Source organism: Podarcis filfolensis (genome assembly GCF_964270895.1).
Source record: "Podarcis filfolensis genome assembly, chromosome: 10".
Taxonomy (NCBI): Eukaryota; Metazoa; Chordata; class Lepidosauria; order Squamata; family Lacertidae; genus Podarcis; species Podarcis filfolensis.
In genome coordinates, this window is record NC_139612.1 from 10,900,851 (window position 1) to 10,927,006 (window position 26,156).

Sequence of the window (26,156 nt, forward strand, 5' to 3'; positions counted from 1 at the left end):
GGTTTACTGTGGTTCGAGGACCCGACCCCCGCAATGTGGAATGAATACACAAGGACACATGATATAAGTGCAATATTTTTCTTCCGACCTCCTGCACTATTTTGGCTGTTCTACGGAGAGAGCCTGAGATGGGCAAGAAAAGGCCACAACTTTATTGATTACAGCAGTGAAAAGGTATTGGCTTAGGCATTGGATGTCTAAAACAAGGAGGGTTTATTCACCAGTAGGTGGAGCCTGTTGATGCTAATCCAACTATAAGCTCTCCCCTGATGTCACCGAGGGTTGTGCCATGGCCTCCCGCCAAGCAGGCATCGGACAGAATACACAACCGCCAGATTCCTTTAATGGAATACCCCAAAAATTGAAGGCATAGGCGATGGCCACACCTAGCTCTTCGACACCACAACACATTTTTCCAATGCCTAACCTACCCACCAATACCACAAAAGTTGTGACGATTGCTACGAGGTAGGCGAAAAAAACCAAAAAGCCTAATGCCAAATGGAAAAATTCCTACCAGGCCCCCCGGACAACCGGGGCGGCCAACCTAAGGTCCATAGCAAGGCCAAGGAAAAAACTAAGACCCTGAGCTCAAAGGGAGTGGAGGGTGGGTGACTCGCGACGGGACGACGGAGAGTGAGGCCGAGGAGGGGCTGGCGCCGCAGCATATAGGCTGCTGTAAACGCCTCCTCGGAGGCACCTGGTTGGGTGCCTGCCGATGGGCGTAGGCGCCAGCCAGGTGAGTGGGGGAGGTGGGGGCTAACGCCCCCTGCTAGGGGCGGAGCTCGGGCTCCCGCCCACAACCACTCCCCTCTCTTCCAGGGAGGAGAGTCTTTGTGACTAAGATATAATCACATTGATCTAGTAATACTTGATTTATACAGCATAAAGTTCTGTGTAAATGGTCCCAAATAGAGTTGGAAAAGAGTTGACTAGTGAAGTGCAATTTCAGTTGCTAGAGTAGGGTTGAAGAACAAATCGATAGTATTCATGATATTTCTACAAAATGACTCACCAAATTGTTATTGATGCACAAACTCTTTTCTCAGCAACATACTTAAAAAATAAAATAAGGCAGCATAGATTGAAATTTGTTTGGATATCTTGTGCCTTCACAGACAATAAGTGCCATTATTATCTATGGGAGGTTTTCTGTTCCCGGAGTTTGAACATACCATTAAAAATCATTATGGTTTTGTTCTCTCAGACATTTCTGCTGGTGTCTTCCAAACATCCTCCTCTTAGCAACATTTATACTGGTTTCCCCTTTCTGCAAAGTGGTTAAGAGTGAAGACAGACATGTATTTGATAGGATATAGATGTGCTTCAAGTGTTATTTTCTTGACAAAGAATGTTAATGAATGTCTGTCTATATTGGTTTCTGTTGGTGAAGTGCTAGTAATCCTTTAGCTCCCCCAAAATAAGCTGAGGGTTTTGAGCTTCTCCAGACTAACCACTTTGCATTTCTGTACTGTTCAACCACATTTTGTTTAAATTCTTACAAGAGCCTTTCTGCTAAGAAAGTGGACTCTACCATGGAGCCAGTCAGCCAAATCCCACATATATAAGCATGGTAGACGTCAGTTCCTAAGGAAAGCATTACAAGGTCCTGCCAGGCAGAGAGACCTTCTCCCCTGAGTCTCTAGAAGGACAGACAATTATTTTCCAAAACAAATAAATACAAAAAAATTGTCCAGTAGCACCTTAGAGACCAACTAAGTTTGTTTTGGTCTCTAAGGTGCTACTGGACTTACTTATTTATTTATTTCAACTGCGTCAGACCAACACAGCTACCTGTGTACCTGAAGGAGCATCTCCACCCCCCCATCGTTCTGCCCGGACACTGAGGTCCAGCGCCAAGGGCCTTCTGGCGGTTCCCTCACTGCGAGAAGTGAGGTTACAGGGAACCAGGCAGAGCGCCTTCTCGGTAGTGGCACCTGCCCTGTGGAACACCCTCCCAGCGGATGTCAAAGCAATAAGCAACTATTTTACTTTTAAAAGACAACTGAAGGCGGCCCAGTTTAGGGAAGTTTTTAATGTTTGATGCTGTATTGTTTTTAATATTCGGTTGGAAGCTGCCCAGAGTGGCTGGAGAAACCCAGCCAGATGGGTGGGGTATAAATCATAAATTATTATTATTATTATTATTATTATTATTATTATTATTATTATACCTGAATTATTTTCCAGTCCTCTCATCCACACATATACCAACTATGGCACACTTTGGTTGCCCCTTTTGACTGGAATATTTTAGTGGTGTGGATCAGATTTGCCTTTTTATAAATATTATAGTATGAACATATTAAGGTATTATGTTTTATGACTCATAGGGTCTTTTGTGCTACAAGTTGTTTTGGGACTCACCACTGTGTAGGAAATGGGAGAGATGTAAGTAAATAAATAAATAATCTCACAATATTGATGCACCACTAAAACCTCAAAGCAGTCTACATGAATAATTATGACACAGAGACCAATAAAATGTCGCCCGATTAGAGCTAACCAGAGCTTACTGCTCAAAGTAACACAGGTCATAAAATGACAAAAAGTAATCATTTTCATGTATTTGAAAACAAAATCAATAGAGATATTATTGCTACAATATCATGCAAACTAATACAGCATATTCCTAATGGCTTTTCACAATTATTCAGCTGAAAGTTTCTATGGTGTCAATGAAATCTCTGTGTGCATTTCTGTTTTTCCAGGGCAGCTTTGCCAAAACAGTCCTTCTGAAACATAATAAAGAAATAACCATATTTTGTATTTTACAATGTTATATTTGTCATAATTTCCCTTTTCTAGAATGGGGGAAAAAAAGTATTTTGCTCTGCATGATGTAGCACCAAAAATGTATTTTCAAGCATCCCATCTCAAAAACAGTAATGAATTCATGAGGGTGGGGATAACAGTGCTATTCTCACCTTTGCTACATTTCTACTGATGGCTTCTTAATGTAATTATTGAATACTCCAGAACAGTAAACTTGAAGAATGCATTCACACCTTCCTGTTCACTTAATTGAATTGTTGTTCAGCTTCTTGCATCAGAACTAGATGTGGCAACAATCAAGGTGCTGTTGCCAATCGTGGCACCCACATGCCAAAAGCATGAAGTAATAATATCGTTTCCATAAATGGGATCATCTTAATAGATGGTCCTGGTTGCTCTCAACCTGGTTCCCCCCAATCTGGTGTGGGTGGACTATCACCCTCATGCCGGGGTGGCACCACAATCACCCAGTGCTATTGCCCAATCGTGTCAAAGGGTGATAGTGGGGGAAATATAAAAGCGGCAGCGTGACGTGTGCTTGGCTCATGCTTTGCACTGCTGAACACCCACCCACCCTCCCTTTAATTTAGATCCTTTGGCCTTGCTTTGGACTTTGATTGGTTGCCTGTCTTGAGTCAGGGGCCAGGTAGGATTTTGTTCCATTTGGCAAATTGGCATGGGCCACTTGGTTTTTGCCTCCCTCTTTGCAATCGCCACAACTTTGTAAGGTTTGGCGGTTAGGCATTGGCTTATTGCGAATGGGGGAGGGGAGGTCGGCCATCGCCTGCCCCTCCAGTGCAAACGGTATTCCGTTAAAGGAAGCTGGGGCCTGTCCGAAATCCGCTTGAAGGGTGAGGGCCATGCCAGGCCTCTGGGAACACCAGGGGAGATGCAGGCGGGTTCCCCCGAAGCAATTTTCCTTTGGGTGGTTTACCCTTACAGACTTCCTGCAAAGGGAGCAGGAGTCAGATATAGTCTTGCCAATGCCTAAGCCAATACTGCTCTCATTCCTGTAATCAATAAAGCTGTGGCCAAATTTTTGCCCCAAAACCTTAAACAAAATATTTGTGTCTGTGTGAATTTATTTACCCTAATGCGGGGTCGGCTTGAGGGTCTTGCCACGCAACTATACATTGCAAAAGGAGAAGGAGTATCATGACGATGAGGTCCTGTTTTTGGGACCAAACCCAACTTTATTGTCACAGTAATAGAGTCATACGTAAATTAGAGTTATTAACAATGTGCATGCAATTTTATTTACATTTTATTTATTTTGATGCATGCCCTAAAACAGCATAGTAACTGCTATATTGCTACTGTTGCAGCAATGTTTAAAATATCCAGTTACTGAATGTCTCATTGGAGCCTTAAATAAACCATAGTATCAAGAATTTCCAGCTAGAGGTGAAAGAAATGTAAACCATTAGCTTGCATTGGAAATATCTCTGTATCTTGTTGTCTTGTTCACCTGGTCTTCTTTAAGTCACGTGAGTCTTCAGTCAGGTTGAAATATATTTCTAAAAATTATTGATCTAGTTTTATTTTTACAGTATTGCCAATCAAGTGCATTCAGGAAAGGCTGTAGGGGAGTCAGATGACTGCGAGTAGAGATTAAATCAAGTATAAAAAGTCTTGCATCGCCCAGTTCAAAGATCCTGAAGGCGCTGACTGTTCTTTATCGCAGTGCACTGTTTTAGTTTAAAGAACAGTAATGCAAACGCAGCTAGCAAGACATTTGCAGCCCTTTAATCAAATCTCTGCCTCATTTAGCCTTTGCCAGAGGGGGCCACATTATCAAAGCTGTGTTGTGAAGGAGGCAAAATCCAATATAAACTATTTATTTCTGAAGTCTGCTGAAATAGTTACCACTGCATTGATGGTTTTTGCCACAAGGCCTGGATGTTAAAGTACTTTGGGTATTATTTTCCCCTCTGTTAAGGTTGGAAATGTGCATTGCAAGGAGGGGAAAGTAATGTCATTGGACTAAAATAAAAATGTTTAAGTTAAGTTTAGTTCATTGTAGATGTCTCCTATCTGTTTAATTTAAAATCAAGAAGTGCAATCTGAATTATTTTTCATCTAACGCTGTAATTTGTAATACAGCCACTGTGTTGGTTTCCTTGACTGTGCTTTGAAAATTCCTGTGATTAGGGTTTGAAATAAGTGCTATGTGATATCAGGCAGTGAGTGGCAATTTTCATTTTGCGTTGAGGTGTAAATCAGATATGATTTTCTTTGTTCCGTCTATTGGTGGGTCTGGATATAATGAAGTATTTATTATCTGAGCTGCGTTAGTGGAACTTGCCTGCTGAATCATCAACATTTACCACAACTAGTATTTTTATTTAGATAATTGTAAGAAGATTACACAGATTGTATAAGGATCTTCTGAAAGACTTCTTGTAAAACCTGGCAGATTCGAAATATAATAATAATAATAATAATAATAATAATAATAATAATAATAATTATTATTATTATTATTTATACCCCACCCATCTGGTTGGGCTTCCCCAGCCACTCTGGGCGGCTTCCAGTAAAACACTAAAATACAATAATCTATTAAACATTAAAAGCTTCCCTAAACAGGGCTGCCTTCAGATGTCTTCTAAAAGTTTGGTAGTTCTTTTTCTCTTTGACATCTGGTGGGAGGGCGTTCCATAGGGCGGGTGCCACTACCGATAAGGCCCTCTGCCTGGTTCCCTATAACTTGGCTTCTCGCAGCGAGGGAACCACCAGAAGGCCCTCGCTGCTGGAACCTCAGTGTCCGGGCAAAACAATGGAGGTGGAGACGCTCCTTCAGGTATACTCCTTCAGGTAAAGGCTTTTACATGATTGTTCTCTTTCTGTTGGTTTATCTTTGGTATCTTTCAGAGCCATCCTAAACTGCAGTAGGGTGCCACTAATACCAGTCAGGGTTCAATATGGGAGGTAGACATTATTTCATTCACATTGCCAGCTCCAGGCTATCATTGTTACAAACTTGGACTGTGAACAGTGTTGTTGTTCTTTTCCATGGGGTAAGGTAAAGGTAAAGGGTAAAGGACCCCAAACGGTTAAGTCCAGTCAAAGGCGACTATGGGGTTGCGGCGCTCATCTCGCTTTCAGGCTAAGGGAGCAGGCGTTTGTCCACAGGCAGCTTTCCGGGTCATGTGGCCAGCAGGACTAAACCGCTTCTGCTGCAATGGGACACCGTGACAGAAATCAGAGCTCATTGAAACACCGTTTACCTTCCCACCACAGCGGTATCTATTTATCTACTTGTGCTGGTGTGCTTTCAAAATGCTAGGTTGGCAGAAGCTGGGACAGAGCAACAGGAGCTTATCCCGTTGTGTGGATTTAAACCACCAACCTTCTGATCGGCAAGCCAAAGAGGCTCAGTGGTTTAGACCAAAGCGCCACCCGCGTCCCTAAAGCCCTGCCACTCATACCAGTCAGGGTACAGATCTTATTTCATTCACATTGCCAGCTCCAGGCTAGCGTTGTTGCAGACGTTGACTGTGAATAATGTTGTTGTTGTTTTCTCATGGGGTACTCAAGGGCACGCAGTACTGGCACTTCTCTCTTTTTGGTTGAAAAGTGTGACACTCACTGTAACAAATTCATGGTGAGTACCGGCACCAATTTTTCTAGAAAAAAACAACACTGACTGTGACCCTCTCTGTTATATGCCACTCCCTTAAGATCCAGTGTATCCATGATGTCATCTGTTCTGTACCTACCCTGTCCTGTAATATCCCATGTCAGGATAATACATTGCCTACTACAGAGAGCAAAATGGCCTGCAGGAGTGTTTAATCTGCCACACTTTCTGCAGGGTGGGGGTTTCTGTGGTGGCAAGGCCTCCCCACTGTTGGAGGCCAGCAGACAGAGAGGTCTACTACATCCCAACCACCCCATACAGCAAAGATTGGGGGTTAGGATCGCAAAATTAGTTTTGATTACTGCTTTGCATTTTGTTATGAAGTTTTGGCTTCGATGTTAAATATTTGCTATTTTACTAGGGATTTTCTTTTTTATATTACAGTGGTACCTCGGGTTAAGAACTTAATTTGTTCTGGAGGTCTGTTCTTAACCTGAAACTGTTCTTAACCTGAAGCACCACTTTAGCTAATGGGGCCTCCCGCTGCCACCGCAGGATTTCTGTTCTCATCCTGAAGGAAAGTTCTTAACCCAAGGTAATATTTCTGGGTTAGCGAAGTCTGTAACCTGAAGTGTATGTAACCTGAGGCATATGTAACCCGAGGTACCACTGTACAGTAGTACCTCTGGTTACGTAACCCTCTGGTTACATAAACTTCAGGATGCGAAACGGCAAACCCGGAAGTATTTGACTGGGTTTCACCACATGCGCAGAAGCAGTCCTCAGGTTGCGGAAACCTCGGGATCTGACCGGACCTCCAGAACAGGTCCCGTCCTTAACCAGAGGTACCACTGTATTGTTTTGTGTGGTGAATTATAAACTGTTTTGAGTTTAAAATTAGCTGGTGTGTGTGTGTGTGTGTGTGTGTGTGTGTGTGTGTACTAAAGAAATACAGTTCTGACTGTTTCTTAGAGCCTAATTTGTTCTGTGGTATCAACAAGATACCCCAGAGATTGCCAACATTGTGCCATGCTCCTCTCTTTGAATTTAGGCTTGAAAGCAGCCTGTTATATCAAATAGAATACTTACTGTGTGTTCTTGGTTGTGGGGTGTGGGTTTGTTGCACCCACCACAGTTTGTATGGTTTGTAAATGTGTCACAGGAGCAGAATAGCAGGCAACTTCTTATATATCCTATGGGAAACATTCTTTGTAGGAAATGCTTATCTGCTGCTTCTGTGTTAGAGAGTTTGAATCATATTTTAGAATGTTTGCATACTGCAGAGTGCAACTTTAAGGTTGATATGGGGAGGAAGAATCTGCAACAGGAAGCTGTATTAACTATAGAGGTAAATTCAGCATCATTCCCTAATTCAAGACCGGTGAAGATTTTGTGATTTTTGAATAGTGGTACATTGGGCTGCATCAGAGAAGTTGTGCTTAGTTGCAGTTGAAGTCAAGGGGGCTTACACAATGGACTTATGGTTCACATTAATTTCTATGAGAACTAGCTGCAACTATAGAATCATAGAATAACAGAATAGTGTTAGTATGGATACAGTCCACTGGCTGGGATCCTAAATTGTTGCTTGGTACATGTAAACAAGGGATGTGGGTGGCGCTGTGGGTTAAACCACAGAGCCTAGGACTTTCCGATCAGAAGGTTGGCGGTTCGAATCCCCACGACGGGGTGAGCTTCCGTTGCTCCATCCCAGCTCCTGCCAACCTAGCAGTTCAAAAACATGTCAAGTAGATAAATAGGTACCGCTCTGGCGGGAAGGTAAACGGCGTTTCCGTGCGCTGCTCTGGTTCACCAGAAGCAGCTTAGTCATGCTGGCTACTTGACCTGGAAGCTTTACGCTGGCTCCCTTGGCCAATAAAGCGAGATGAGCGCCGCAACCCCAGAGTCGGCCACGACTGGACCTAATGGTCAGGGGTCCCTTTACATTTACCTTTACATGTAAACAAGGATGCAATTTCTGCCAAGTCTCCCTCTATAGCAATTTCCACATCATTTCCAACTAACTTTCAGTAGAAGATTTTTGTGAATACAGGATTATAGAGGAACGCAGCAGGTGAGAAACACTTGTTAAATGAATGTGAACTATGTCACAGTTATGGAATAAATGTTAGGATCCATGCCATTGTCTTTTATTTGCAAGCTTCTGAAAGTCACAAGGCAAAGCTTTTGCCAGATTTTGTGGGCTGGTTGTGAATTGATTGCCTCTTTACAGTTTCATCAATGGTTGAAGATGATAATTTCCTTCTTTGAGAGTGTAGTGGTTTTAACTCAAAATAGAGAATTGGTAGAAAGTATAATGTGAAAGGAAGTTGTCTAGTGAAGTTCACAGTATTTGAAGTATTTGCTCAACTACCACTATGCTGGTTTCCACTGAAATTGGAAGGAAGTGAAGAAAAATCACCTTAGTCAAAGAGTTCCCATTGCCTTCTGAGACAAGTTGCTCTGACCTTTTTTGGACATGGTTTCATTTCTATAGAAGTAACAATAACAAATGCAACATATTATTTTATCCCAGTACAGCTCATCTTTTGTGCATGATTTAAAAAGGGATAGAACACATCTAGTATTGCTATTGTTGCAGTGCTGATTGTGATGACATACATAATTGCAACAGATGTACAGTGGTACCTCGGGTTACATACGCTTCAGGTTACAGACTCCGCTAACCCAGAAATAGTACCTCAGGTTAAGAACTTTGCTTCAGGATGAGAACAGAAATTGTGCTCTGGTGGCGTGGCAGCAGCAGGAGGCCCCATTAGCTAAAGTGGTGCTTCAGGTTAAGAACAATTTCAGGTTAAGTACGGACCTCCGGAACGAATTAAGTACTTCACCTGAGGTACCACTGTAAAGACCTATGGCTCCATAAAAATGAAATTGCAAAGAACAGGACAAAATACAAGCTTGATTTTTCAGTTTAGCTTGTTTGTGTGCTGCTTTTTCCACAGACTACAGTGGTACCTCAGGTTACAGACACTTCAGGTTACAGACTCCACTAACCCAGAAATCATACCTCAGGTTAAGAACTTTGCTTCAGGATGAGAACAGAAATCACACGACGACGGCGCGTCGGCAGCGGGAGGCCCCATTAGCTAAAGTGGTACCTCAGGTTAAGAACAGGTTAAGAACGGACCTCCAGAATGAATTAAGTTCTTAACCCAAGGTACCACTGTACTGTGTCCAAAGCAGCTCACAATGAATGTTAAATTCATATCAAAATGTATACTGTGTGTGTGTGTGTGTGTGTGTGTAATCTGTTTGTTTGTTATGAAGGATATAAAGAATTCAGATGACAAAATTCAGTACATCCGTACCAGTCAAGGTGTGAGGCAAGTTCTACGAGGTAAATGCAAAAGATGTTACTAGGAAAGCTTGATGGATTCCTTCACCTCAATGCCATTTTCGTATGTTTCATAGGGCCAGTATTTTATACAAACTAACATTAGAAAGTTTGGCTAATAGACCAGAGGTTTGCCACCCCAGGGTTAAACCTTTCCAGCTGGCTCCTTTATCCCTCCTCTCATAGACTTGCAGCAGAAAAAAAGGAGTGGGGGTGATTGGTAATGATAGCAATCACTCTTGACCAGACTCCCAAGTGTTCTACATGCTCCTACAACAAAAAAATCCAATGTGATCTTAAATTATTTACTGCCCAAAAAATAGTTTCTTCAAGCTCCATGCACTTTCAGTAATAATAATAATAATAATAATAATAATAATAATAATAATGCATGGAAAGTGAGCTTCATCTAGCCACTTTGAACAAATATCCAGTGGTTAAGAATGTTTTGCTTATAAATCTTACTACTAAACACCCCGGATACATATTTCACATTTTACAGTGCATACTCCAAATCTATGTCGATATGGATTAGCACTGTGCTAAAACCTCCTCAGTTTCCCCCAAAATATTTCTTCCTTTGTGGAAGAAGTTTCTATTTTTCTCCCTTATTCTTAGGCTGCTTTACAACTTCTTCAGGATCTTGGTGGGTGTATGGATAACATTAATAGTATTTTTTGCAAGGTGGTGTGTTTGTGATTCCCCCTTTCTATTAAATATTTCTCCAGCATTCTGCAACTTCCCTGGGTTTAAATTGAGGTGTGGGAAGCTGGCTGCTGAATGCCTGAGATGAGAGTACTTTCTGATTTATTGTTTGTAATGGAAGTAATTGCTTTTGAATTATGGTGCTGGAGGAGACTCTTGAGAGTCCCATGGACTACAAGAAGATCAAACCTATCCCTTCTGAAGGAAATCAGACCTGAGTGCTCACTGGAAGGACAGATCCTGAAGCTGAAGCGCCAATACTTTGGCCACCTCATGAGAAGAGAAGACTCTCTGGAAAAGACCCTGATGTTGAGAAAGATTGAGGGCACAAGGAGAAAGGGACGACAGAGGACGAGATGGTTGGACAGTGTTCTCGAAGCTACCAGCATGAGTTTGACCAAACTGCGGGAGGCAGTTTGAGAGAATCCCTTGCAGGTGACCACAGTGCCTGAAGACAAGGCCTCAGAGAGGAACACAGAGTGAAGAAATGTCATGGTGCAGCTGAACGCCTTCATCTGCCCCACCTTCAACAAAACATGTCTGTCCCATATTGGTCTCTACAGCCACAACAGGTGCTGTAACTCTTCAACTGTTTGACTTCACTCCGGATGAAGCACTCGTCCATTGTCTCTCGAGACAGATGGATGCCAACTAATTCTTTGACTTCCTAGTGACTCTATATATCACTGAGGGGAGAGAAGAGAGTGTCTATAGTTTATGTTAAATTCAGTTTTGAAAATGGCAGGTTTTACTTCTTTGTATAATTTATGAACCACAGTCCCAAGGCTTTTTCTGAGGTATGTTGCATACTTTGAGACTGATGCATTTTTTCATGAAGCTTGCTTCTAGATCTAGATATTAGGATCACAATCCAGTTTATTGTTATGGATAAATTCCATTAATATTAATTCACCCATGTGACTAAACTTAAGCAAAAGGTTTATGACCATAACCATTCCACTACTTACACACCAAGGGATGCTTTAATTTTCAAATATTTATTAGCAATTACTAAATATATAGATATTTTCCTGCCCCCACATGTTTGTTCTTAAAGGTAACCATTTTAAATAGACTGCTATACACCGAAGAAAATCCCCTGTGTTGCAAAACAGAACACTCTGAAAATAGACTGTTGACAGAAGGTTTAAAGAACATTGTCTTCAGTGTGAAAGAACCTCCCTTGGTCAGTATTTATTTATTTAAAGCATCATATGCCACATACAAAAACGAGCAGATAAACAAAACAGCAGCTGCTTAACACCCAAACTTATTACTAAAATTTTAAAGCTCATTTAAAAACTAACAAAGACAGGGACCATGCTGGATTCTGTCAGGCAACAGTTCCAAAGAAATGGGGCCCTCTCTGACAAGACCCTGCCTCAATTGCTGGTGATTCTTAATAGTTCTTCTTTGACAGGGGCCTCAGAGGCCTGAGGATGTTCATATTGTTTTAGGAAATTCCTCAAATATCCTGGCTCTTTCAGCTTGAACCTGAAAACAACTAGGCAGCCAGGGCATATTGTATAGTAACGGCACTACATTCTCTGAACATAGGTATTGTAAGTGACTATGTTCTGCATAGGGATGTGGGTGGTGCTGTGGTCTAAACCACAGAGCCTAGGGCTTGCCGATCAGAAGGTCGGCGATTCGAATCCCCGCGACGGGATGAGCTCCCGTTGCTCAGTCCCTGCTCCTGCCAACCTAGCAGTTTGAAAGCACGTCAAAGTGCAAGCAGATAAATAGGTACCGCTCCGGCGGGAAGGTAAACAGCATTTCCATGCGCAGCTCTGGTTCGCCAGAAGCAGCTTAGTCATGCTGGCCACATGATCCAGAAGCTGTACGCTGGCTCCCTCGGCCAATAAAGCGAGATGAGCACTGCAATCCCAGAGTCAGCCATGACTGGACCTAGTGGTCAGGGGTCTCTTTACCTTTACACAGGTCAATAGTCTGTGAAACGACCTGGGGCTCTGCATGAATGCCACACCTACCTACCTACCTATGTCTCCTGTAAGGAACTTAGCCACTGTAACACTTTTTCCCAGCTCCAGCCCAGGAAAATGGTCTAGCAGGATGTCTTGGTTGATGGTATGAAGAACCACCGAAGGGTCTAGGGGGAAACTTAACAGCGCTGCTCTTCATCAATTCCTGCAACTGGCTTTGCTAAAGAAGCTCTGGGACCAGGACTGGCCTGAGTGGGGTCCTTCCTTTGCAAAAAGCTAGCACCTTGTTCCTGATCGTTCACGGAAATTGCTGCTGTTTCCCAATGGCCACTGCTCTGCTGCATTCCTCCTGGCTGCTTCAGTTTGCTAGTTCTCAGGAGATTGGTAAATATCAGGAGAAAGCAAGGGCTGCTGTTGCAAAAGCTCTCCTTCTGATCACACTGTTCCTTTCTGCTGTTTATGTAGCAGAGAATTTGTGTGCAGACTGAAGATCATGTAAACTTATTCATTCCTAAGCAAATTGCTTAGCAACAGGTAGGGCAATACAGGGAAATTAGCCTAAATTTGGCTACCGTTTCTACACACGTTCCAGCTGATTGTTTATCTTAGGTTTTCATGCATGAGCATGAAAGGTTTTCCTTTTCTTTTTCTTCATGTGTTTATGTTTAGAAAGTGGGTAGGAGGAATGAGGCAGTATTTGGGAGATGCTCAAACTTAAAAAAAAAACAAGCCTGAAGTTGTTGCTACTGTGACAATAAAATGCAACTGCAGTGGTTACAGAAGACGGTCTACTTAAGAACTCAGGGCAATTATGTTTTTAAAAGTTTTTCTCTGCAACCAGGTGGGCTAGATTACAGTGGTACCTCAGGTTACATACGCTTCAGGTTACATATGCTTCAGGTTACAGACTCCGCTAACCCAGAAATAGTGCTTCAGGTTAAGAACTTTGCTTCAGGATGGGAACAGAAATCGTGCTCCGGCGGCCCGGCGGCAGCAGGAGGCCCCATTAGCTAAAGTGGTGCTTCAGGTTAAGAACAGTTTCAGGTTAAGAACAGACCTCTGGAACGAATTAAATGCTTAACCCGAGGTACCACTGTATATCAAACAACTAGCAGTAGTCATTTTCAACAGAATCTTAGATCAAAGTGTAAATCAAAACTGTCTTCCAAACGTAAACACATATTTTACAGGCTAGAATTCCATGTAACTTATTTTGCAATTCATTGATTGTGTCCTTTGTTGGAACAAGTAGGCACAACATTTCTATATGATGCAGATGTTGCAGTAAACCTATGGCCCATGTTCACATGTTACAACACTGAGCAAACTAAGGTTTGTTCTTGGTTACAGGTGAGAGCTTAACCACAAGCCCTGGTTCAGATGACTCAGTAAGCCATCATTTTGCTTTCATGCAGAAAATGAGCGAGGAGGAACAAAGAAGGTGTGAGCTCATTTCAGGAAGTCAGGTCACTTGTGTGGTTTTAGCAAGCCATAGTTTGGCTTACTGTGATGTGCACCCCAGGTCCTTGTAATCTTCAAGAAATTTATGCAGTTCTTCAACAATGGGGAATTTAAAAAAAACACACATTTTCATATGCTTATTGTAAGAAATAAATTTATAGGTTCAATTCTTTCACATATTACTCTGGATTTTCCATATGCTTTCTATCTTCATAAATATGTATAAAGAAAAAGTTCCTAGTGAACATACATTTCCAGAATGCAAAAATCTGTCCCTGACTGATTTCAAATTTAACTGTACATACAATGAACATAACAAAATTATTCAGTGTTAACACTTGATTGCATTGATACCTTATCTTAGCAGCTCTTGTGACTTACTTCATTCAGTTTCTTTTGTATCCTGATATTTAAAGTAAACAGTTCATTGCACACAGTAACACAAATTTGTGATGGGCAATATGGCAATATTTATTAACCTTTATAGCAAACTACACTGTGAGTTGTATCTGCACTGTACTATGATTAACTTACCTTTCCTGGTTTTCATGGAAATTCTGCTGTCAAGGAGGTCTAAAATGTTCACTATAATGGATAAGATTAAAGATAAACTGATCTGTCCAAATGTGTGTTGATTCATTTCCAGAACATTTGGAAATTAGAATCCCACAAAGTGCTGAGCACTTGTAGGTTTATCAGCATGTAAAATCCGAGACAAATTGATTCTTAAAATAGGCTGATAGATTACAGAATCGAGCACCATTTTCAAACTCGATTAGATGCGTTGCTGAAACATGCAGAAAGTCATTTCTCTCTGGGAAGATTTTTATCAAGTTCTTCTCAATAGAGTACAAGTGTTAAATGGGCTTATCACATTGACAACATGTCTGCGCTGTATCAAACAAGGCAAACATCATAGAGCATGCTCCTCAGGAATTGCTGCAGTTCTTATGTGTAGCACAAAGTCAGACACTGTCACACAGCTAAACTGAATGTCGCTCCTCCTCCCCAGGTCATTCTCACGTAACTTGAGGACGAGAATGGCTCGTGGACCTGATGGCATTGCACAGTCACAGACCATTGGCATGTCCTGTCCTGTACACCTAATAGTATTTTATACATCTTTAACATCTACATGGAACTGCTGGTGGTGGTTGCCTGGGAATGTGGGGTTGGGTGTCAGTAACACATAGATGGCATACATTCTATCTTTGGGAGGCTATGCAGGTTCTGAATTCTTTCCTGAGCACAGTTATATATTGGATGTGCAAGGTAACACAGTGACCAAGCACGACAATGCAATATCAATATAAACTCTTTATATAATCTATACAGAACATTGAACAATATGAGAAACCAAATAAACAGAAATCTTATAAACCTCTGAAAGTCACTAAATGTGCACTCTTGATGGATTCTCTTGAAAACATAGAACCAAAAAAACGTAAGTCTTATAAGTCTCTGAAAGTCTTTGTAAACTATGCAAGTCTCTGAAAGAAGCAATGTGTCAGATTCTTATCTGATGAAAACAAGCCATAAAGCTTTGTTTTATGACATCCAACGCTGCTGAAGTGGTCCACAGACAGACGTAGTGAACAGTGATTCTGGGTATACCCACTGTTTCGTAGAATTCTTCTTCAGCACAGCAGAAGGATACAGAAATGCTTCATAAACTGCAAATGAATTATTGAAACTAACATATTCATGATAACATACAATAACGCAAATTATTACAAACTATACGCATGAACTATAATGACAATTCAGTATGAAATAAAACCAAAAGTACATACCCCATCTATATGGTGAATAGAACTGTATAACAACAATATCTAGAAGTGTTGATAGTCAGCGGAAACTACTGTATTTTTTGCTCTATAAGACTCACCTTTTCCCTCCTAAAAAGTACGGGGAAATGTGTGTGCGTCTTATGGAGTGAATGCGGGCTGCGCAGTTATCCCAGAAGCCAGAACAGCAAGAGGGATTGCTGCTTTCACTGCACAGCGATCCCTCTTGATGTTCTGGCTCCTGAGATTCAGAATATTTTTTTTCTTGTTTTCCTCCTCCAAAAACTAGGTGCGTCTTGTGGTCTGGTGCGTCTTATAGAGCGAAAAATATGGTATATGACAGGGCTAGGTATACAGCTGAGGCTGAATCGGATTTTGCTCCTCTTGAAGGATTGGGCTTATAGTATGGGAGCTATTCTTGTCATGCATTTGCACCCGGATTGGATATACAGTTTGCTGCAATGCCAAGGACTGACTTTGCACAGCTTCAGCTAATGTATCAGCTACACCTTTTCCTGGGGAAAAGCAGATCTGTCCCAGTTACACATTCTTTGCCACATCCAGCTTGGTTTACTGCATGTTTGCCATAGGGCTGCCCTTGAAATGTGTTTGGAAACTTAAGCTCCTTCAAAATGCACCGGCTTAAATGAATTGCACTGGTTTCTAAATTGTTTCAGGGCACAAGTTAGGGTGCTGATGATTACTCATGAAGTCCTAAATGGTTTGACACCAGGCTATTTCAAGGGCTGTCTTCTCCCACATGAATCTGTTGGTTTTCAAGCATTATTTTCATTCTATTTCTCCTTTATCATCACTTCCAAACACATTTTGGGCAATATCTAGCTTTATTCATACTCAGAGGAGACCCACTGAAATCAATGGACTTACTCTAAGTGTAACTTAGTTGAGCTCTAGGTGTACTCCTAGTCCTTATTTTGCAGCTGTGGCTTGAGTTCATCACTTTTAAAAATATCAAGCTGTGTGGGAAGGGGGGGGAGGGTGTGTGCTGTTATTGTGCAGCAATTATTATTAATATTTTGCAATTGCAGCTGAAAGGTTTTCTGCACCTGGTGGTGTGTTGGCCAAGGGAAAGGTGGGTGTCGGTTGCCAAAACACTTTCAGAGGCTTAATAGGCCTAATTGTTTCATGGGCCAAAGATTCTCAGCACTATTTTCACTGCCCTCTGATTGTTTTTAGTGTATACTAGTTCCAGCCTAGCACCCACAGTTAAATTGTTCAAGTTAAGAATGAAATATACTCAGAGTTGAGAGTGGATTTCATACTCTTTATTCAGCTCATAGTGGTGAGGAGGAATGAAAGTCCCCTCAAAGTATCTGCTTTATATACATTATTTACACAATGGACTGCACGTGATTGGCTAATTCTGGAATTCTCCTGTAGGCCAATCAGGTTGTGGATTTACTTCCATCTGGAGCTGGATTGGGTGGCTCCTGCAGACCAATCAGACTGCTGCATTCTGAATCCTATTGTTCTAGGACCAATCAGACTGCTGCATTTTGGATCCTATTCAACTCAGTACATAACAAAGAACTTACAAAAATGTGAACTGTTGATTTAAAAGAGGTTTTGTAGAGTAGGAATAGTAGTAGGAGCAGCAGCTGCAGATATTTGTAATTGTAGAACTACTACTTAGGATCTTTCCGTATGTTGCATTTTAAAGCTTATTGGTTTTGATATTGTATCCTACCCTTCCAGGTAGTCTTTGGTGTAGAGTGGGAACCCATCTGTTTAGCTAAATAGATTCTGTAGGGTGGGCATTAAAGAAAAAAAAAAGTCTGGATACTGCATTGATAGATCAGCAAGTCTCCCTCTTCCCTCCCCTCCTCACCTTTGATAATACATAAAATATGGATTGGTTACTCTACAAATATTGATCTGCATTGCTTATACAGCACTTAATTAGTTTTGCTGAAGACCATAGTACTGCATTTATAGCAATAATCTTTTAAAGAAGATGATGTATACCCAAATAATGAAGCAAGAGTTGCCAAACAGGATATCTAAGGACAATTAATTATCATTGGAAAATAGGACTCTGTAAATAATGCTGTTGAAGTTCTTTTAACTGTTCTTTTCTGGAAGTGGTTTAATTATGTTTTATTACTTCTTGTATGTTTTGTTTTGAGTTCTTTTTGTTTTTACATATCCTTTCCCATCTATTAAGAGGCTCTTAAGGCAGCGAATAAGTAAATAAATATTAATTGAAAGCAGTATTTATTAAAGTTGCCAACATTTTAAAAAAAACAAATCAAACTGAGGGCGGCGGAGAAGTTGGTAGACGAGACCTTCAGGGACATTATAGCTGCATCCTGTTCCCAGGATTATAGCTGCACTGTTTCTTGGAGAGTAAGATTCTTTAAGAAGGACAGCAAGACTTTGAGGAAGAGGTAAATGCGGGACTTGACATCTTTCCGCAGGGCCTGCAAGACAAAGCTGTTCCACCTGGCCTTTGATTTGGACTCATTCTGACCCTTATGTTTCCCTCCCCTTATGGTTTTGATCTGTGGGCTACTTTTAAAATGATGCTGCATTTTAAATTGCATTTTAACCTGTATTTAAAATTGGTGGGGTTTTTTCCCCTATTATGTTTTTACTGTAATTTTACTGGTGTTAGCTGCCCTGGGCCCAGCTCTGGCCAGGGAGGGCGGGGTATAAATAAAATTTATTTATTTATTTATTTATTTATTTATTTATTTATTTATTATCCCCTATCTCATAGGTGTGTACACACAAACAAAATTTGAACAAAATCTGAGATGTGAGAGCACGGTTGAGTATTAAAATCAGATGATTTGGTGTGGAATGACCCACCTGTTATTTACAATGGCGCACAAAAGGCAGAGTGTCTGCCGAATTTTGGCATCGCACAGGGAACTGCTGAAATTTGAGACCCCAATAGGCTTTTGAATACCAGTTGTTGGAAACTGCAAGTTTTTGAGAGTGCTGTTGTGTCCAAATCCTGCTTTGTTGTAATGCCATAGGCACGTGGTTGGCTTGGACTATGTGAAAATAGGATGTTGCCCTAGATATATTCTTACCTGAAATCTTTGGGGAAAGAATAAAATGGAAGTTTGCAAGAATGCAGTGTTGAAATTGGAAATAAATGTGCATTTATTCTATTTTTAATGCTTATATAACCCCATTTTGCCTGACAACAGGCCCCAAGGTGGCTGACAATAAATGAACATTAATATGTAACGAAGACAAGCTTTTGTTTTCTTATATTGTGTGGCTTTATAAGTTCTTTTTGTGTGTGAGAGAGCTGTGATGGTAAACTAAAGGTCACAAATTAAAAAAAAAGGTTGCCTATGCTTGATTAGTTTATGGCAATCCTGCTACCCCAAAGTCTGCCACAATATGGTGTGAATGGAGTCAACAGTTTGTTTTCATTCTTATTTCTTTCATTGCATTCTATCAAGGTTGCTATGGAAAACAAAGAAAGTTATCTCTGCCTAGTAAGCCTTTATTTCCCGCAAAATAAGGAACGGACAATCCCCCTGCGAGCTTTTTAATGAAAGAAAATGTCCTGTTTTGGAAGCCAAGGGAATTTCTGTCAAAAGACGGTTAAGGAATTATAAATAAGGCTTTAATAAAATTCAGAAAAAGGTTAATGCTTTGGCATGAAATCAACACTTTAGTATTGAGCACACCATGCTGAAGTCCTGCAAAAAACAAACAACAAAAAAAACCGGCACTAATTTTAGATGCTTCCTTTCTCACCAGGTACACAATATAGGTTTCTTCTACCTTCCACTCAAATCTCATTTTCTTCCTCACTATAGATACGACAGCTTCTTTGCTGACTCTTTGGTTTGTTGTGATGGACTGCTGGCCCATTTGTAAGTTACTTCACCTCACTTAATTCAGCTTGCATAGTGCTCCATTTTGCCTTTATGTTATACGTCATCTTAAGGAATGAATGTATTTACACGGGGAAATTTAACTGCAGATAGGGAAGCTGTTGAAGAGAGAGAATGTGTGCAAACAAAACAGGATTTACCACAGGTGAACACCACATGACACCTCTGCCTGATTATGAGAGCAATTTTGATTGCTTTTGTATGTGTTTGACGACTGAGTAGAACGCAGTGACTTCTCGTTTTAATCTTACATCCCATTACCTGAACGGTGTGTTTATTTTATTGACACACACATTTTGCAACTCTGCATTTGCTTGAGCCATTGATATTTGTACTAATCCATATTAATGAAATTATATGCTGCAAACGGTAACTTAATTATGGTGAAAGGAGGAGTCATGCTTTGCAAAATCATCCTAATGCATTCGCCTGGGTCTCAGATATTACTTGCAGCATCTGTAAATTAGCTGTCGTTGTGTTAGTAGTGGTTAGCATTTAAACAACAACAACACTGCGATAACCAGCAGCATATGTTTGGGGGCAAAATGTGCCCTGGAGCTAGGAATAGTTATTGACTAGTAAATGTTGGAAATAATTGTAGACAGAGAAAAAAATATTCGTTTCCCCCCCTCTCCTTTTTTTGTACAAACGGGAGTTATTTATTCATTTAAAATCTTACTACAACCATCTTGCAAATAATTATTTAAATAGTTGGAATTTTGTGGGTGCTGTCTAATGCTACAATATTTCCCTTATATACCAAAAAAATGTATAAGTAGATGTTTAAACTAGGCTAAACTGTGATGTTTCAGGTGTGGACTGCAGCTGTACCGAAGTCTTCTTGTACTTTAGAATTCATTCTGCAACCCTGTCTGTGATGTTAAAATCAGAATATGCCAGGAGTCCCTAGTGTGGGAGTTAATGGATAATATGTACACAGCAGTTGCATTTAAGTCAACTCTACGGTCGGTCCCATTGAACTCTTATCATCAGTTGATCATGCATTAATCTATGCTAGAGGAAGAGTCTGTGATTATTTTTGCCTACTACTGAAGGACTTAAATCCTGTGAACCATGAATTACATTTTGCCTATGGGACCTTCTTTCATCGCTTCCCAGCAAATCTCCTTTTTCAAGGAGCCATTGCTGAGTGTTGGCAAACACTCCAAAACCACAGTTTACTTGCCTTGGGGGTAGGGAGAATAGAGCAGTGTGTGTGTGTGTGTGTGTGTGTGTGTGTGTGTGAGTGTGAGTGAGTGGGAGAGGGAGTGAGGAAGGAAGGAAGGAAGGAAGGAAGGAAGGAAGGAAGGAAGGAAGGGGAGAGGGAAAGAGTGAGGGAAAGGGAGAGGGAGAGGGAGAGGGAGAGAGAGAGAGAGAGTTGGTTAGTGGAAATCAAATTCCCCTAGTACAAGTGGAAGTGTCTAGCATAATGACTGCACTGGATCAAAGCAATTGGATCAAAGCACTGGATCCACCAATTGCCACAGATGTATTTTTGCATGTGTATACAAGAATCATACGCATGCGAGTTGTTCTTCGATTAGTGTGTCTTTTGCGTATGTGAAAAATCCCATCAGTTGCAATGACTAAAACATGTGTACCTTAGCAGATGGTTTTTTTAAGAAAAACAAAAACCACAACTATCATGAGGTCTTCGACTAGGTAGAGTTGGGGCATGAAACAGATGAAAAAACAATGCTTGCCACACAGAGATAATGTCTGTCCTATTAAAAACTGTGCTCCTCTACCTCTGGTGCACTCTGCGATGGGCAAAACTACAACCATGCTTGGTTCCATGAGTGAAAAAATAGGACCAGTTAAAGCAATTGCCTAAAAGACTGTGGGGCACTGGTCTGCAGACTTAAGCAAGGCTGCTCAAAGTACTGTGGTGGGAACAATAGGAAAATGATATGATGTACACAGAATGGGCGCTTGCTGCAGCTATCAGTTCCAGATCTAGTCTGTTGTTGGGATGGGTCTGTATTCCTCTTCTCTCGTCCCAGTAGAGTTAGCAGAGTGGCTGCCATTATGTTTCAGGACACTTGATGCAACAAGTATTTGGAGAGCAACGTAGACAACAGTTTTCCGTGGCAGAAATGAGCATTCAGAACCACTTCACTTCAGCTTAGGCTAATGGAGTGCTCTGCTTCTTTTGAAACATTCAGTAACTATGTAAGATTGTTTCCCATGGACCTCTCATTGCCATTCTGTTGTAGATAACACTCAGGCTAGCAGCTCTCCCACAAATAGCATTTAACTTATTAACTTAACTGTCAACTTTCATTCAACATGCCACCACCATGGGTACTCTTTTTATGGCACTTCTCTCCCTGACATATTAGAGCACTTCTCATTATGAACTACTGTGTTCAAGTTAATGTATTCAATTTCTGCTTAATGACTATCAAATATAATTTAATTAAGGGAATGCTAATTCATACATAATAGAATAAATATAAATCTGTACAGGCAGCCTTGGCTGATGACTCTGTGTACCGTGAGAAATTTATTTATGCATATTGTAAGCTCCATATAGATGGCCTTGTCGGTGGGTGGGTAGCAATTTTAGTTCTTTAGATGCCTTAGATGTCTATAAATTGAAATAATTTGTCTTTGTATCAAGTCCTTTAAGGACTAGAAGTAGTTTACATTTTGGATGTGTGTTCCTATGGTGCTTTGTTTCACTACAGTAGCACCTCGGCTTATGTTACCCTCGAGTAATGTAAACTTCGGGTTACAAAAGCGGCAAGCCCGGAAGTGTTTCACCGCATGCGCATGCGCAAAAGCAGTCCCCCCCCCCCCCAGTTGCGGAAACCTCGGGATCCAATCAGAGCTCTGGAACGGATCCCGTCCGCAACCAGAGGTACCACTGTATTTTAGCATCTACAAATTGCGAGAATTGTGCCAGTTAAAATACAGTTGCAGATGGCGGAATTTTCTCATGATAAACTCCACTAACATCAAATCCTCACTGTATAGATCCGTATGAATTTATTGAGAATCTCTGTTTGCAACAGTTGGACATACCAGGAAACGTTGCTGTAAGCTTTGTTCTTTTGACATTTTTATCCAGTTGTTTGAAATGTCATTTCGCTAAACTGGAATACAAGTTGTAATCAAGGCTGCAGGCTGAGCAATTGAAACCCACTGTTAGAATATTCTGTTCCACCTTAAGGGACAGGCATGAGACTGTTGTGGGTCACATGTCTGTTTACACTCCAGCACAGCTTGCTGGGAACTTCCGTTTGTGTACAGCTTTTGCTTATCCTGTCTTGCTTTGGACATGAAGGAGAGAAGACATGTTTTCCTTTTGTCCTTATGTGTGCTGAATAAACTGCTTGTAAATATGCTCAACACAGCCTCTCCATTCCACTTCCGTTGCACAGTGTTTTACTTTGCTGAGTATGTGTGCCCAGCTTCTGAAGGCTTCTGAACCTAGGGTCACAGTTTCATGCTGATCCAAGGACCAGCTGGCCCCGGTGAGCTGGGGGCCTGCCAATTGCCCCTCATTCCTCGGCTGCATCCCAACACCCACAACCTACTGCACTGGGGTGGGTTTGGGTGAAGAGGAGGTGTCTCTCTCCAGAACTGCTCCAGGCTGTGTCATTGGAAAACACCACCAGTTTGAGTGCTGCTGGACACCTGCCCAGACTGTGGTCAGAAACTACCAACAGCAGCACCCCCATTTGTCAGCAGAAATGCCATAAACAGGGCATTTGGGGGGCACAGAGGAGGTCAGCCTGTGAGTTGTTCAGTGAAAGGTTATTTCCCCTGCCCCACTTTTCCTAGCTGATGCAAGAGGTGGGGTTCTGAAAGCAGGAGTGGCCATATTACCCTGCCAAGCCCTGTCAATGTCAGCAAGGGGTTTTGACAGAAGTTGGAGTGAACACATGGGATAATAAATGATTTTATGGTGAAAGGGGATACTGTGGAATGACTGAGTGTTCCTTCACAGGAGCAGGAAGGAGAAATGGTTTGGAAGCAGGAGGAAGTGAAATCAAGGGGGCATACAAAAAGGTTAGATGAAGAAAACAGGAGGCAACTCAAGTAAAATGGGGTGGGGGGACAAGAAAGCATGGAAGAGAGGTATGGGAGGAAGGTCAACAGAGAGAGGACAGAATGGAAGAGGAATCTGAAATCAGAACAGGTTGTTATATTATTCTATAACACACCCCAAAGGCCTTTGAATAAGCATTCTACCTGCATCTCTGGGTTTTAAATTTGACCTTATGTGCATAAAATATTTTCAGTATTGAGTTTAATACAACAAGCATTAAGATTTGTTAATACAAGGTTACTGACTCGATGTTATAGTTTAATACTTCAAAATCTCTGCATTATCAAAAAAGCAGGTAGGGAGATAAATTGATAAAATGAACAAAAAACAAAGGTCGATAGTCCCAATTTGAACAAGCAGAATTTATGTAGGAGAGGTTTTGCATAGCTCCTAATAAAATGTTAATATTTTGTTTATATCTACACAAACTGTAGCACATTGTTTTTTCCAGCTTAAAGCAAATGTCAAAGAAAACTTGAGTAAGATTTTTTTTTAAAAAAAAATATGGATTGTATCTTTGCATTGCAATAAAATTAGATTTAAATGTGTACATGAAATGTCACGATGACCTTTCATATTCCCTTCTCTCCTTTAGAAAAAAATACTACTTATTATCTAATCCAGGGATTTTCTTTCTTTCTTTCTTTCTTTCTTTCTTTCTTTCTTTCTTTCTTTCTTTCTTTTTTGACTTGTGCTCAGACACTCAAGCATTATCTCCCAGTGAGAGGATACAACCCTGTACTGCCAACTTGCCCATTCTACCAAGATCACCAAAGAACTTTTGCCAGGAATGCAATTTCAGTCTGGATCATATGAGAATATCAGGAGGGGGGCATTCATATACCTAGGATCAAACACATCCAAGGTCTAAAAAGGTGCATTGTAAGTCGTGGTTTATTTTCTTGGGGTTATCAACCAAAGACAGCAGCAGTAATAACTACAACAAATAGGGTTGTGCCTTTGGGCTTGTAGTGTACATCTAGTACATAATCCATTTTGAGGTGTGGATGTATCATGGAAATAATGTCACGTGGTGTGAAAGGTGGAAATGAGTCACCCATTGCCCTTCTAATTTCTTTGTTGTTGCCGTTGCCTTATCCTATATGCTATCATCTGTGTGAATAGCTATGAATACATATTCCGTACTCCTGTTCTGAGACAGAAAAGGGCACCCTAATCTAGAAAGCAAAGTATAGTCTGAATTTTAGAAGCAGGTTGTCCACCTTGCAATCTGGTTTTTCTGCTAATTTGTTTACAAAGCTAAGAATGCAATTCCACCTAGGAAATGTGCTTCTTCACCTGCCTCCCCCCACAAATAACAACAACAACAACAGAATTTAAACTTCACCAAGCCTTTTCAAAGGCTACATCTGGAACCTGACTACAGCTTCTCTTCCATTGCGAGAATGAGATTTGAAGAAACAGTCCTTTCTCTGCCTTGAAACAGTTCCTTGCAACTCTGTTTCCCTGTGCACCCAGTTTGCTTCTGTCTTTGCACAGAAGGACTACAAGAAGAAAAGTAGGACAGTTGGATAGGTTATATCCCTCCATTCCACGGAGGAAACACAAAACATTGGCAAGACATGAAGCGCTTTGTGCTCACCTAGATCTCAGGAGACCAGTAGCTGGGTGCCAGAGATGACTTGAATTCCTCATTTGTCAAACAGAGCATCTTCAGACAATAATACATACTGCACACATTCCCATCTTGAAAAATCCAGGACTGTTTTGCCTTCTGTCTAGAATCAAGCAATGCTACCCAGAATTGTCAGGATAGGAACAGGAATTTTGTGCTTTTTACAATGGCGGGTGTAGATAGGTGTTGTTTTATATTTGAAAATATTTGCTCACACTTGGCAAAATGTGTCCAGGCGGTTAGTTCTGCTGGTGCTATACCTGTTCTTTGTGAGAAAATTTGTCTGGATCAGACAAATGAATCAGAGAAATCAGCATTCTGTTCTCACAGTGGCGAGCCAGATAACTGTGAGAAATCTGCAAGCAGAACCCAAGAATGGAATAAATAATTGAAACTGAATCTCACATCCCCCAGTTCTAAAAATACAAAACTGTGTCTCTGTGATGAAGGTCTCTTAAGACATTGTTGATCAATTATGATTGTCCTCAGTGCTATTTTTCCAGAAAAAGATGTGCTGGAACTCACCATAAACGCCTCCCTTATTTTCTTATAATGGCAGTGGTGCCCACTTGAGAGGTGCAAGAGCTGAAAAGAAGTCCTGATTGTCACTGACTCCTTTAAATGGTGTTCTCTGTTTGAAGACTCCCTGTTTAAAAATCTGCTTTGCAGGCTAAATTGATTCTGATTACATGCACCTTCTATATAGTGCTCAACCCAATATCTAATTTAAAAGATTGGCTTCTGAAGATAATTCTTTCTTGGATAGGTAAGAATGTGTTTTTATAACTACTGCTTGTTGAAATGTGTTTTTTGTAATTATGCACTTTAAATATAACGTTTTGGTAAAAAAGAAAAGAAAGAAATCTTGATGAGTTCCATGCGGCAATACGCATCTGATTATTGGCAGCACGCATAACAGTTATGGAATGAAATACATAGAAATAGGAAGCGACATTTTATGGAATATGAT

At 41.0% G+C, this 26,156-nt stretch overlaps 1 protein-coding gene across 13 annotated transcripts in view; it reads left to right on the forward strand.

The window, feature by feature from the left end:
• The window catches only part of TAFA5 (TAFA chemokine like family member 5), a 340,202-nt gene that overhangs the window by 187,009 nt on the left and 127,037 nt on the right, over positions 1 to 26,156 (forward strand). For 7 of the 13 annotated variants that reach the window (XR_014539417.1, XR_014539418.1, XR_014539419.1 and 4 more), the window contains exon 3: positions 19,416 to 19,472. The exons of the other annotated variants lie outside the window; for them this stretch is intronic. Coding sequence is in view for 3 of the 7 variants with exons in the window: in XM_083575380.1 (XP_083431506.1) it covers positions 19,416 to 19,472 (57 nt within the window). In the remaining 4 variants the exon portion in view is untranslated. The remainder of the gene's footprint in view (positions 1 to 19,415; positions 19,473 to 26,156) is intronic. 13 annotated transcript variants of the gene reach the window in all.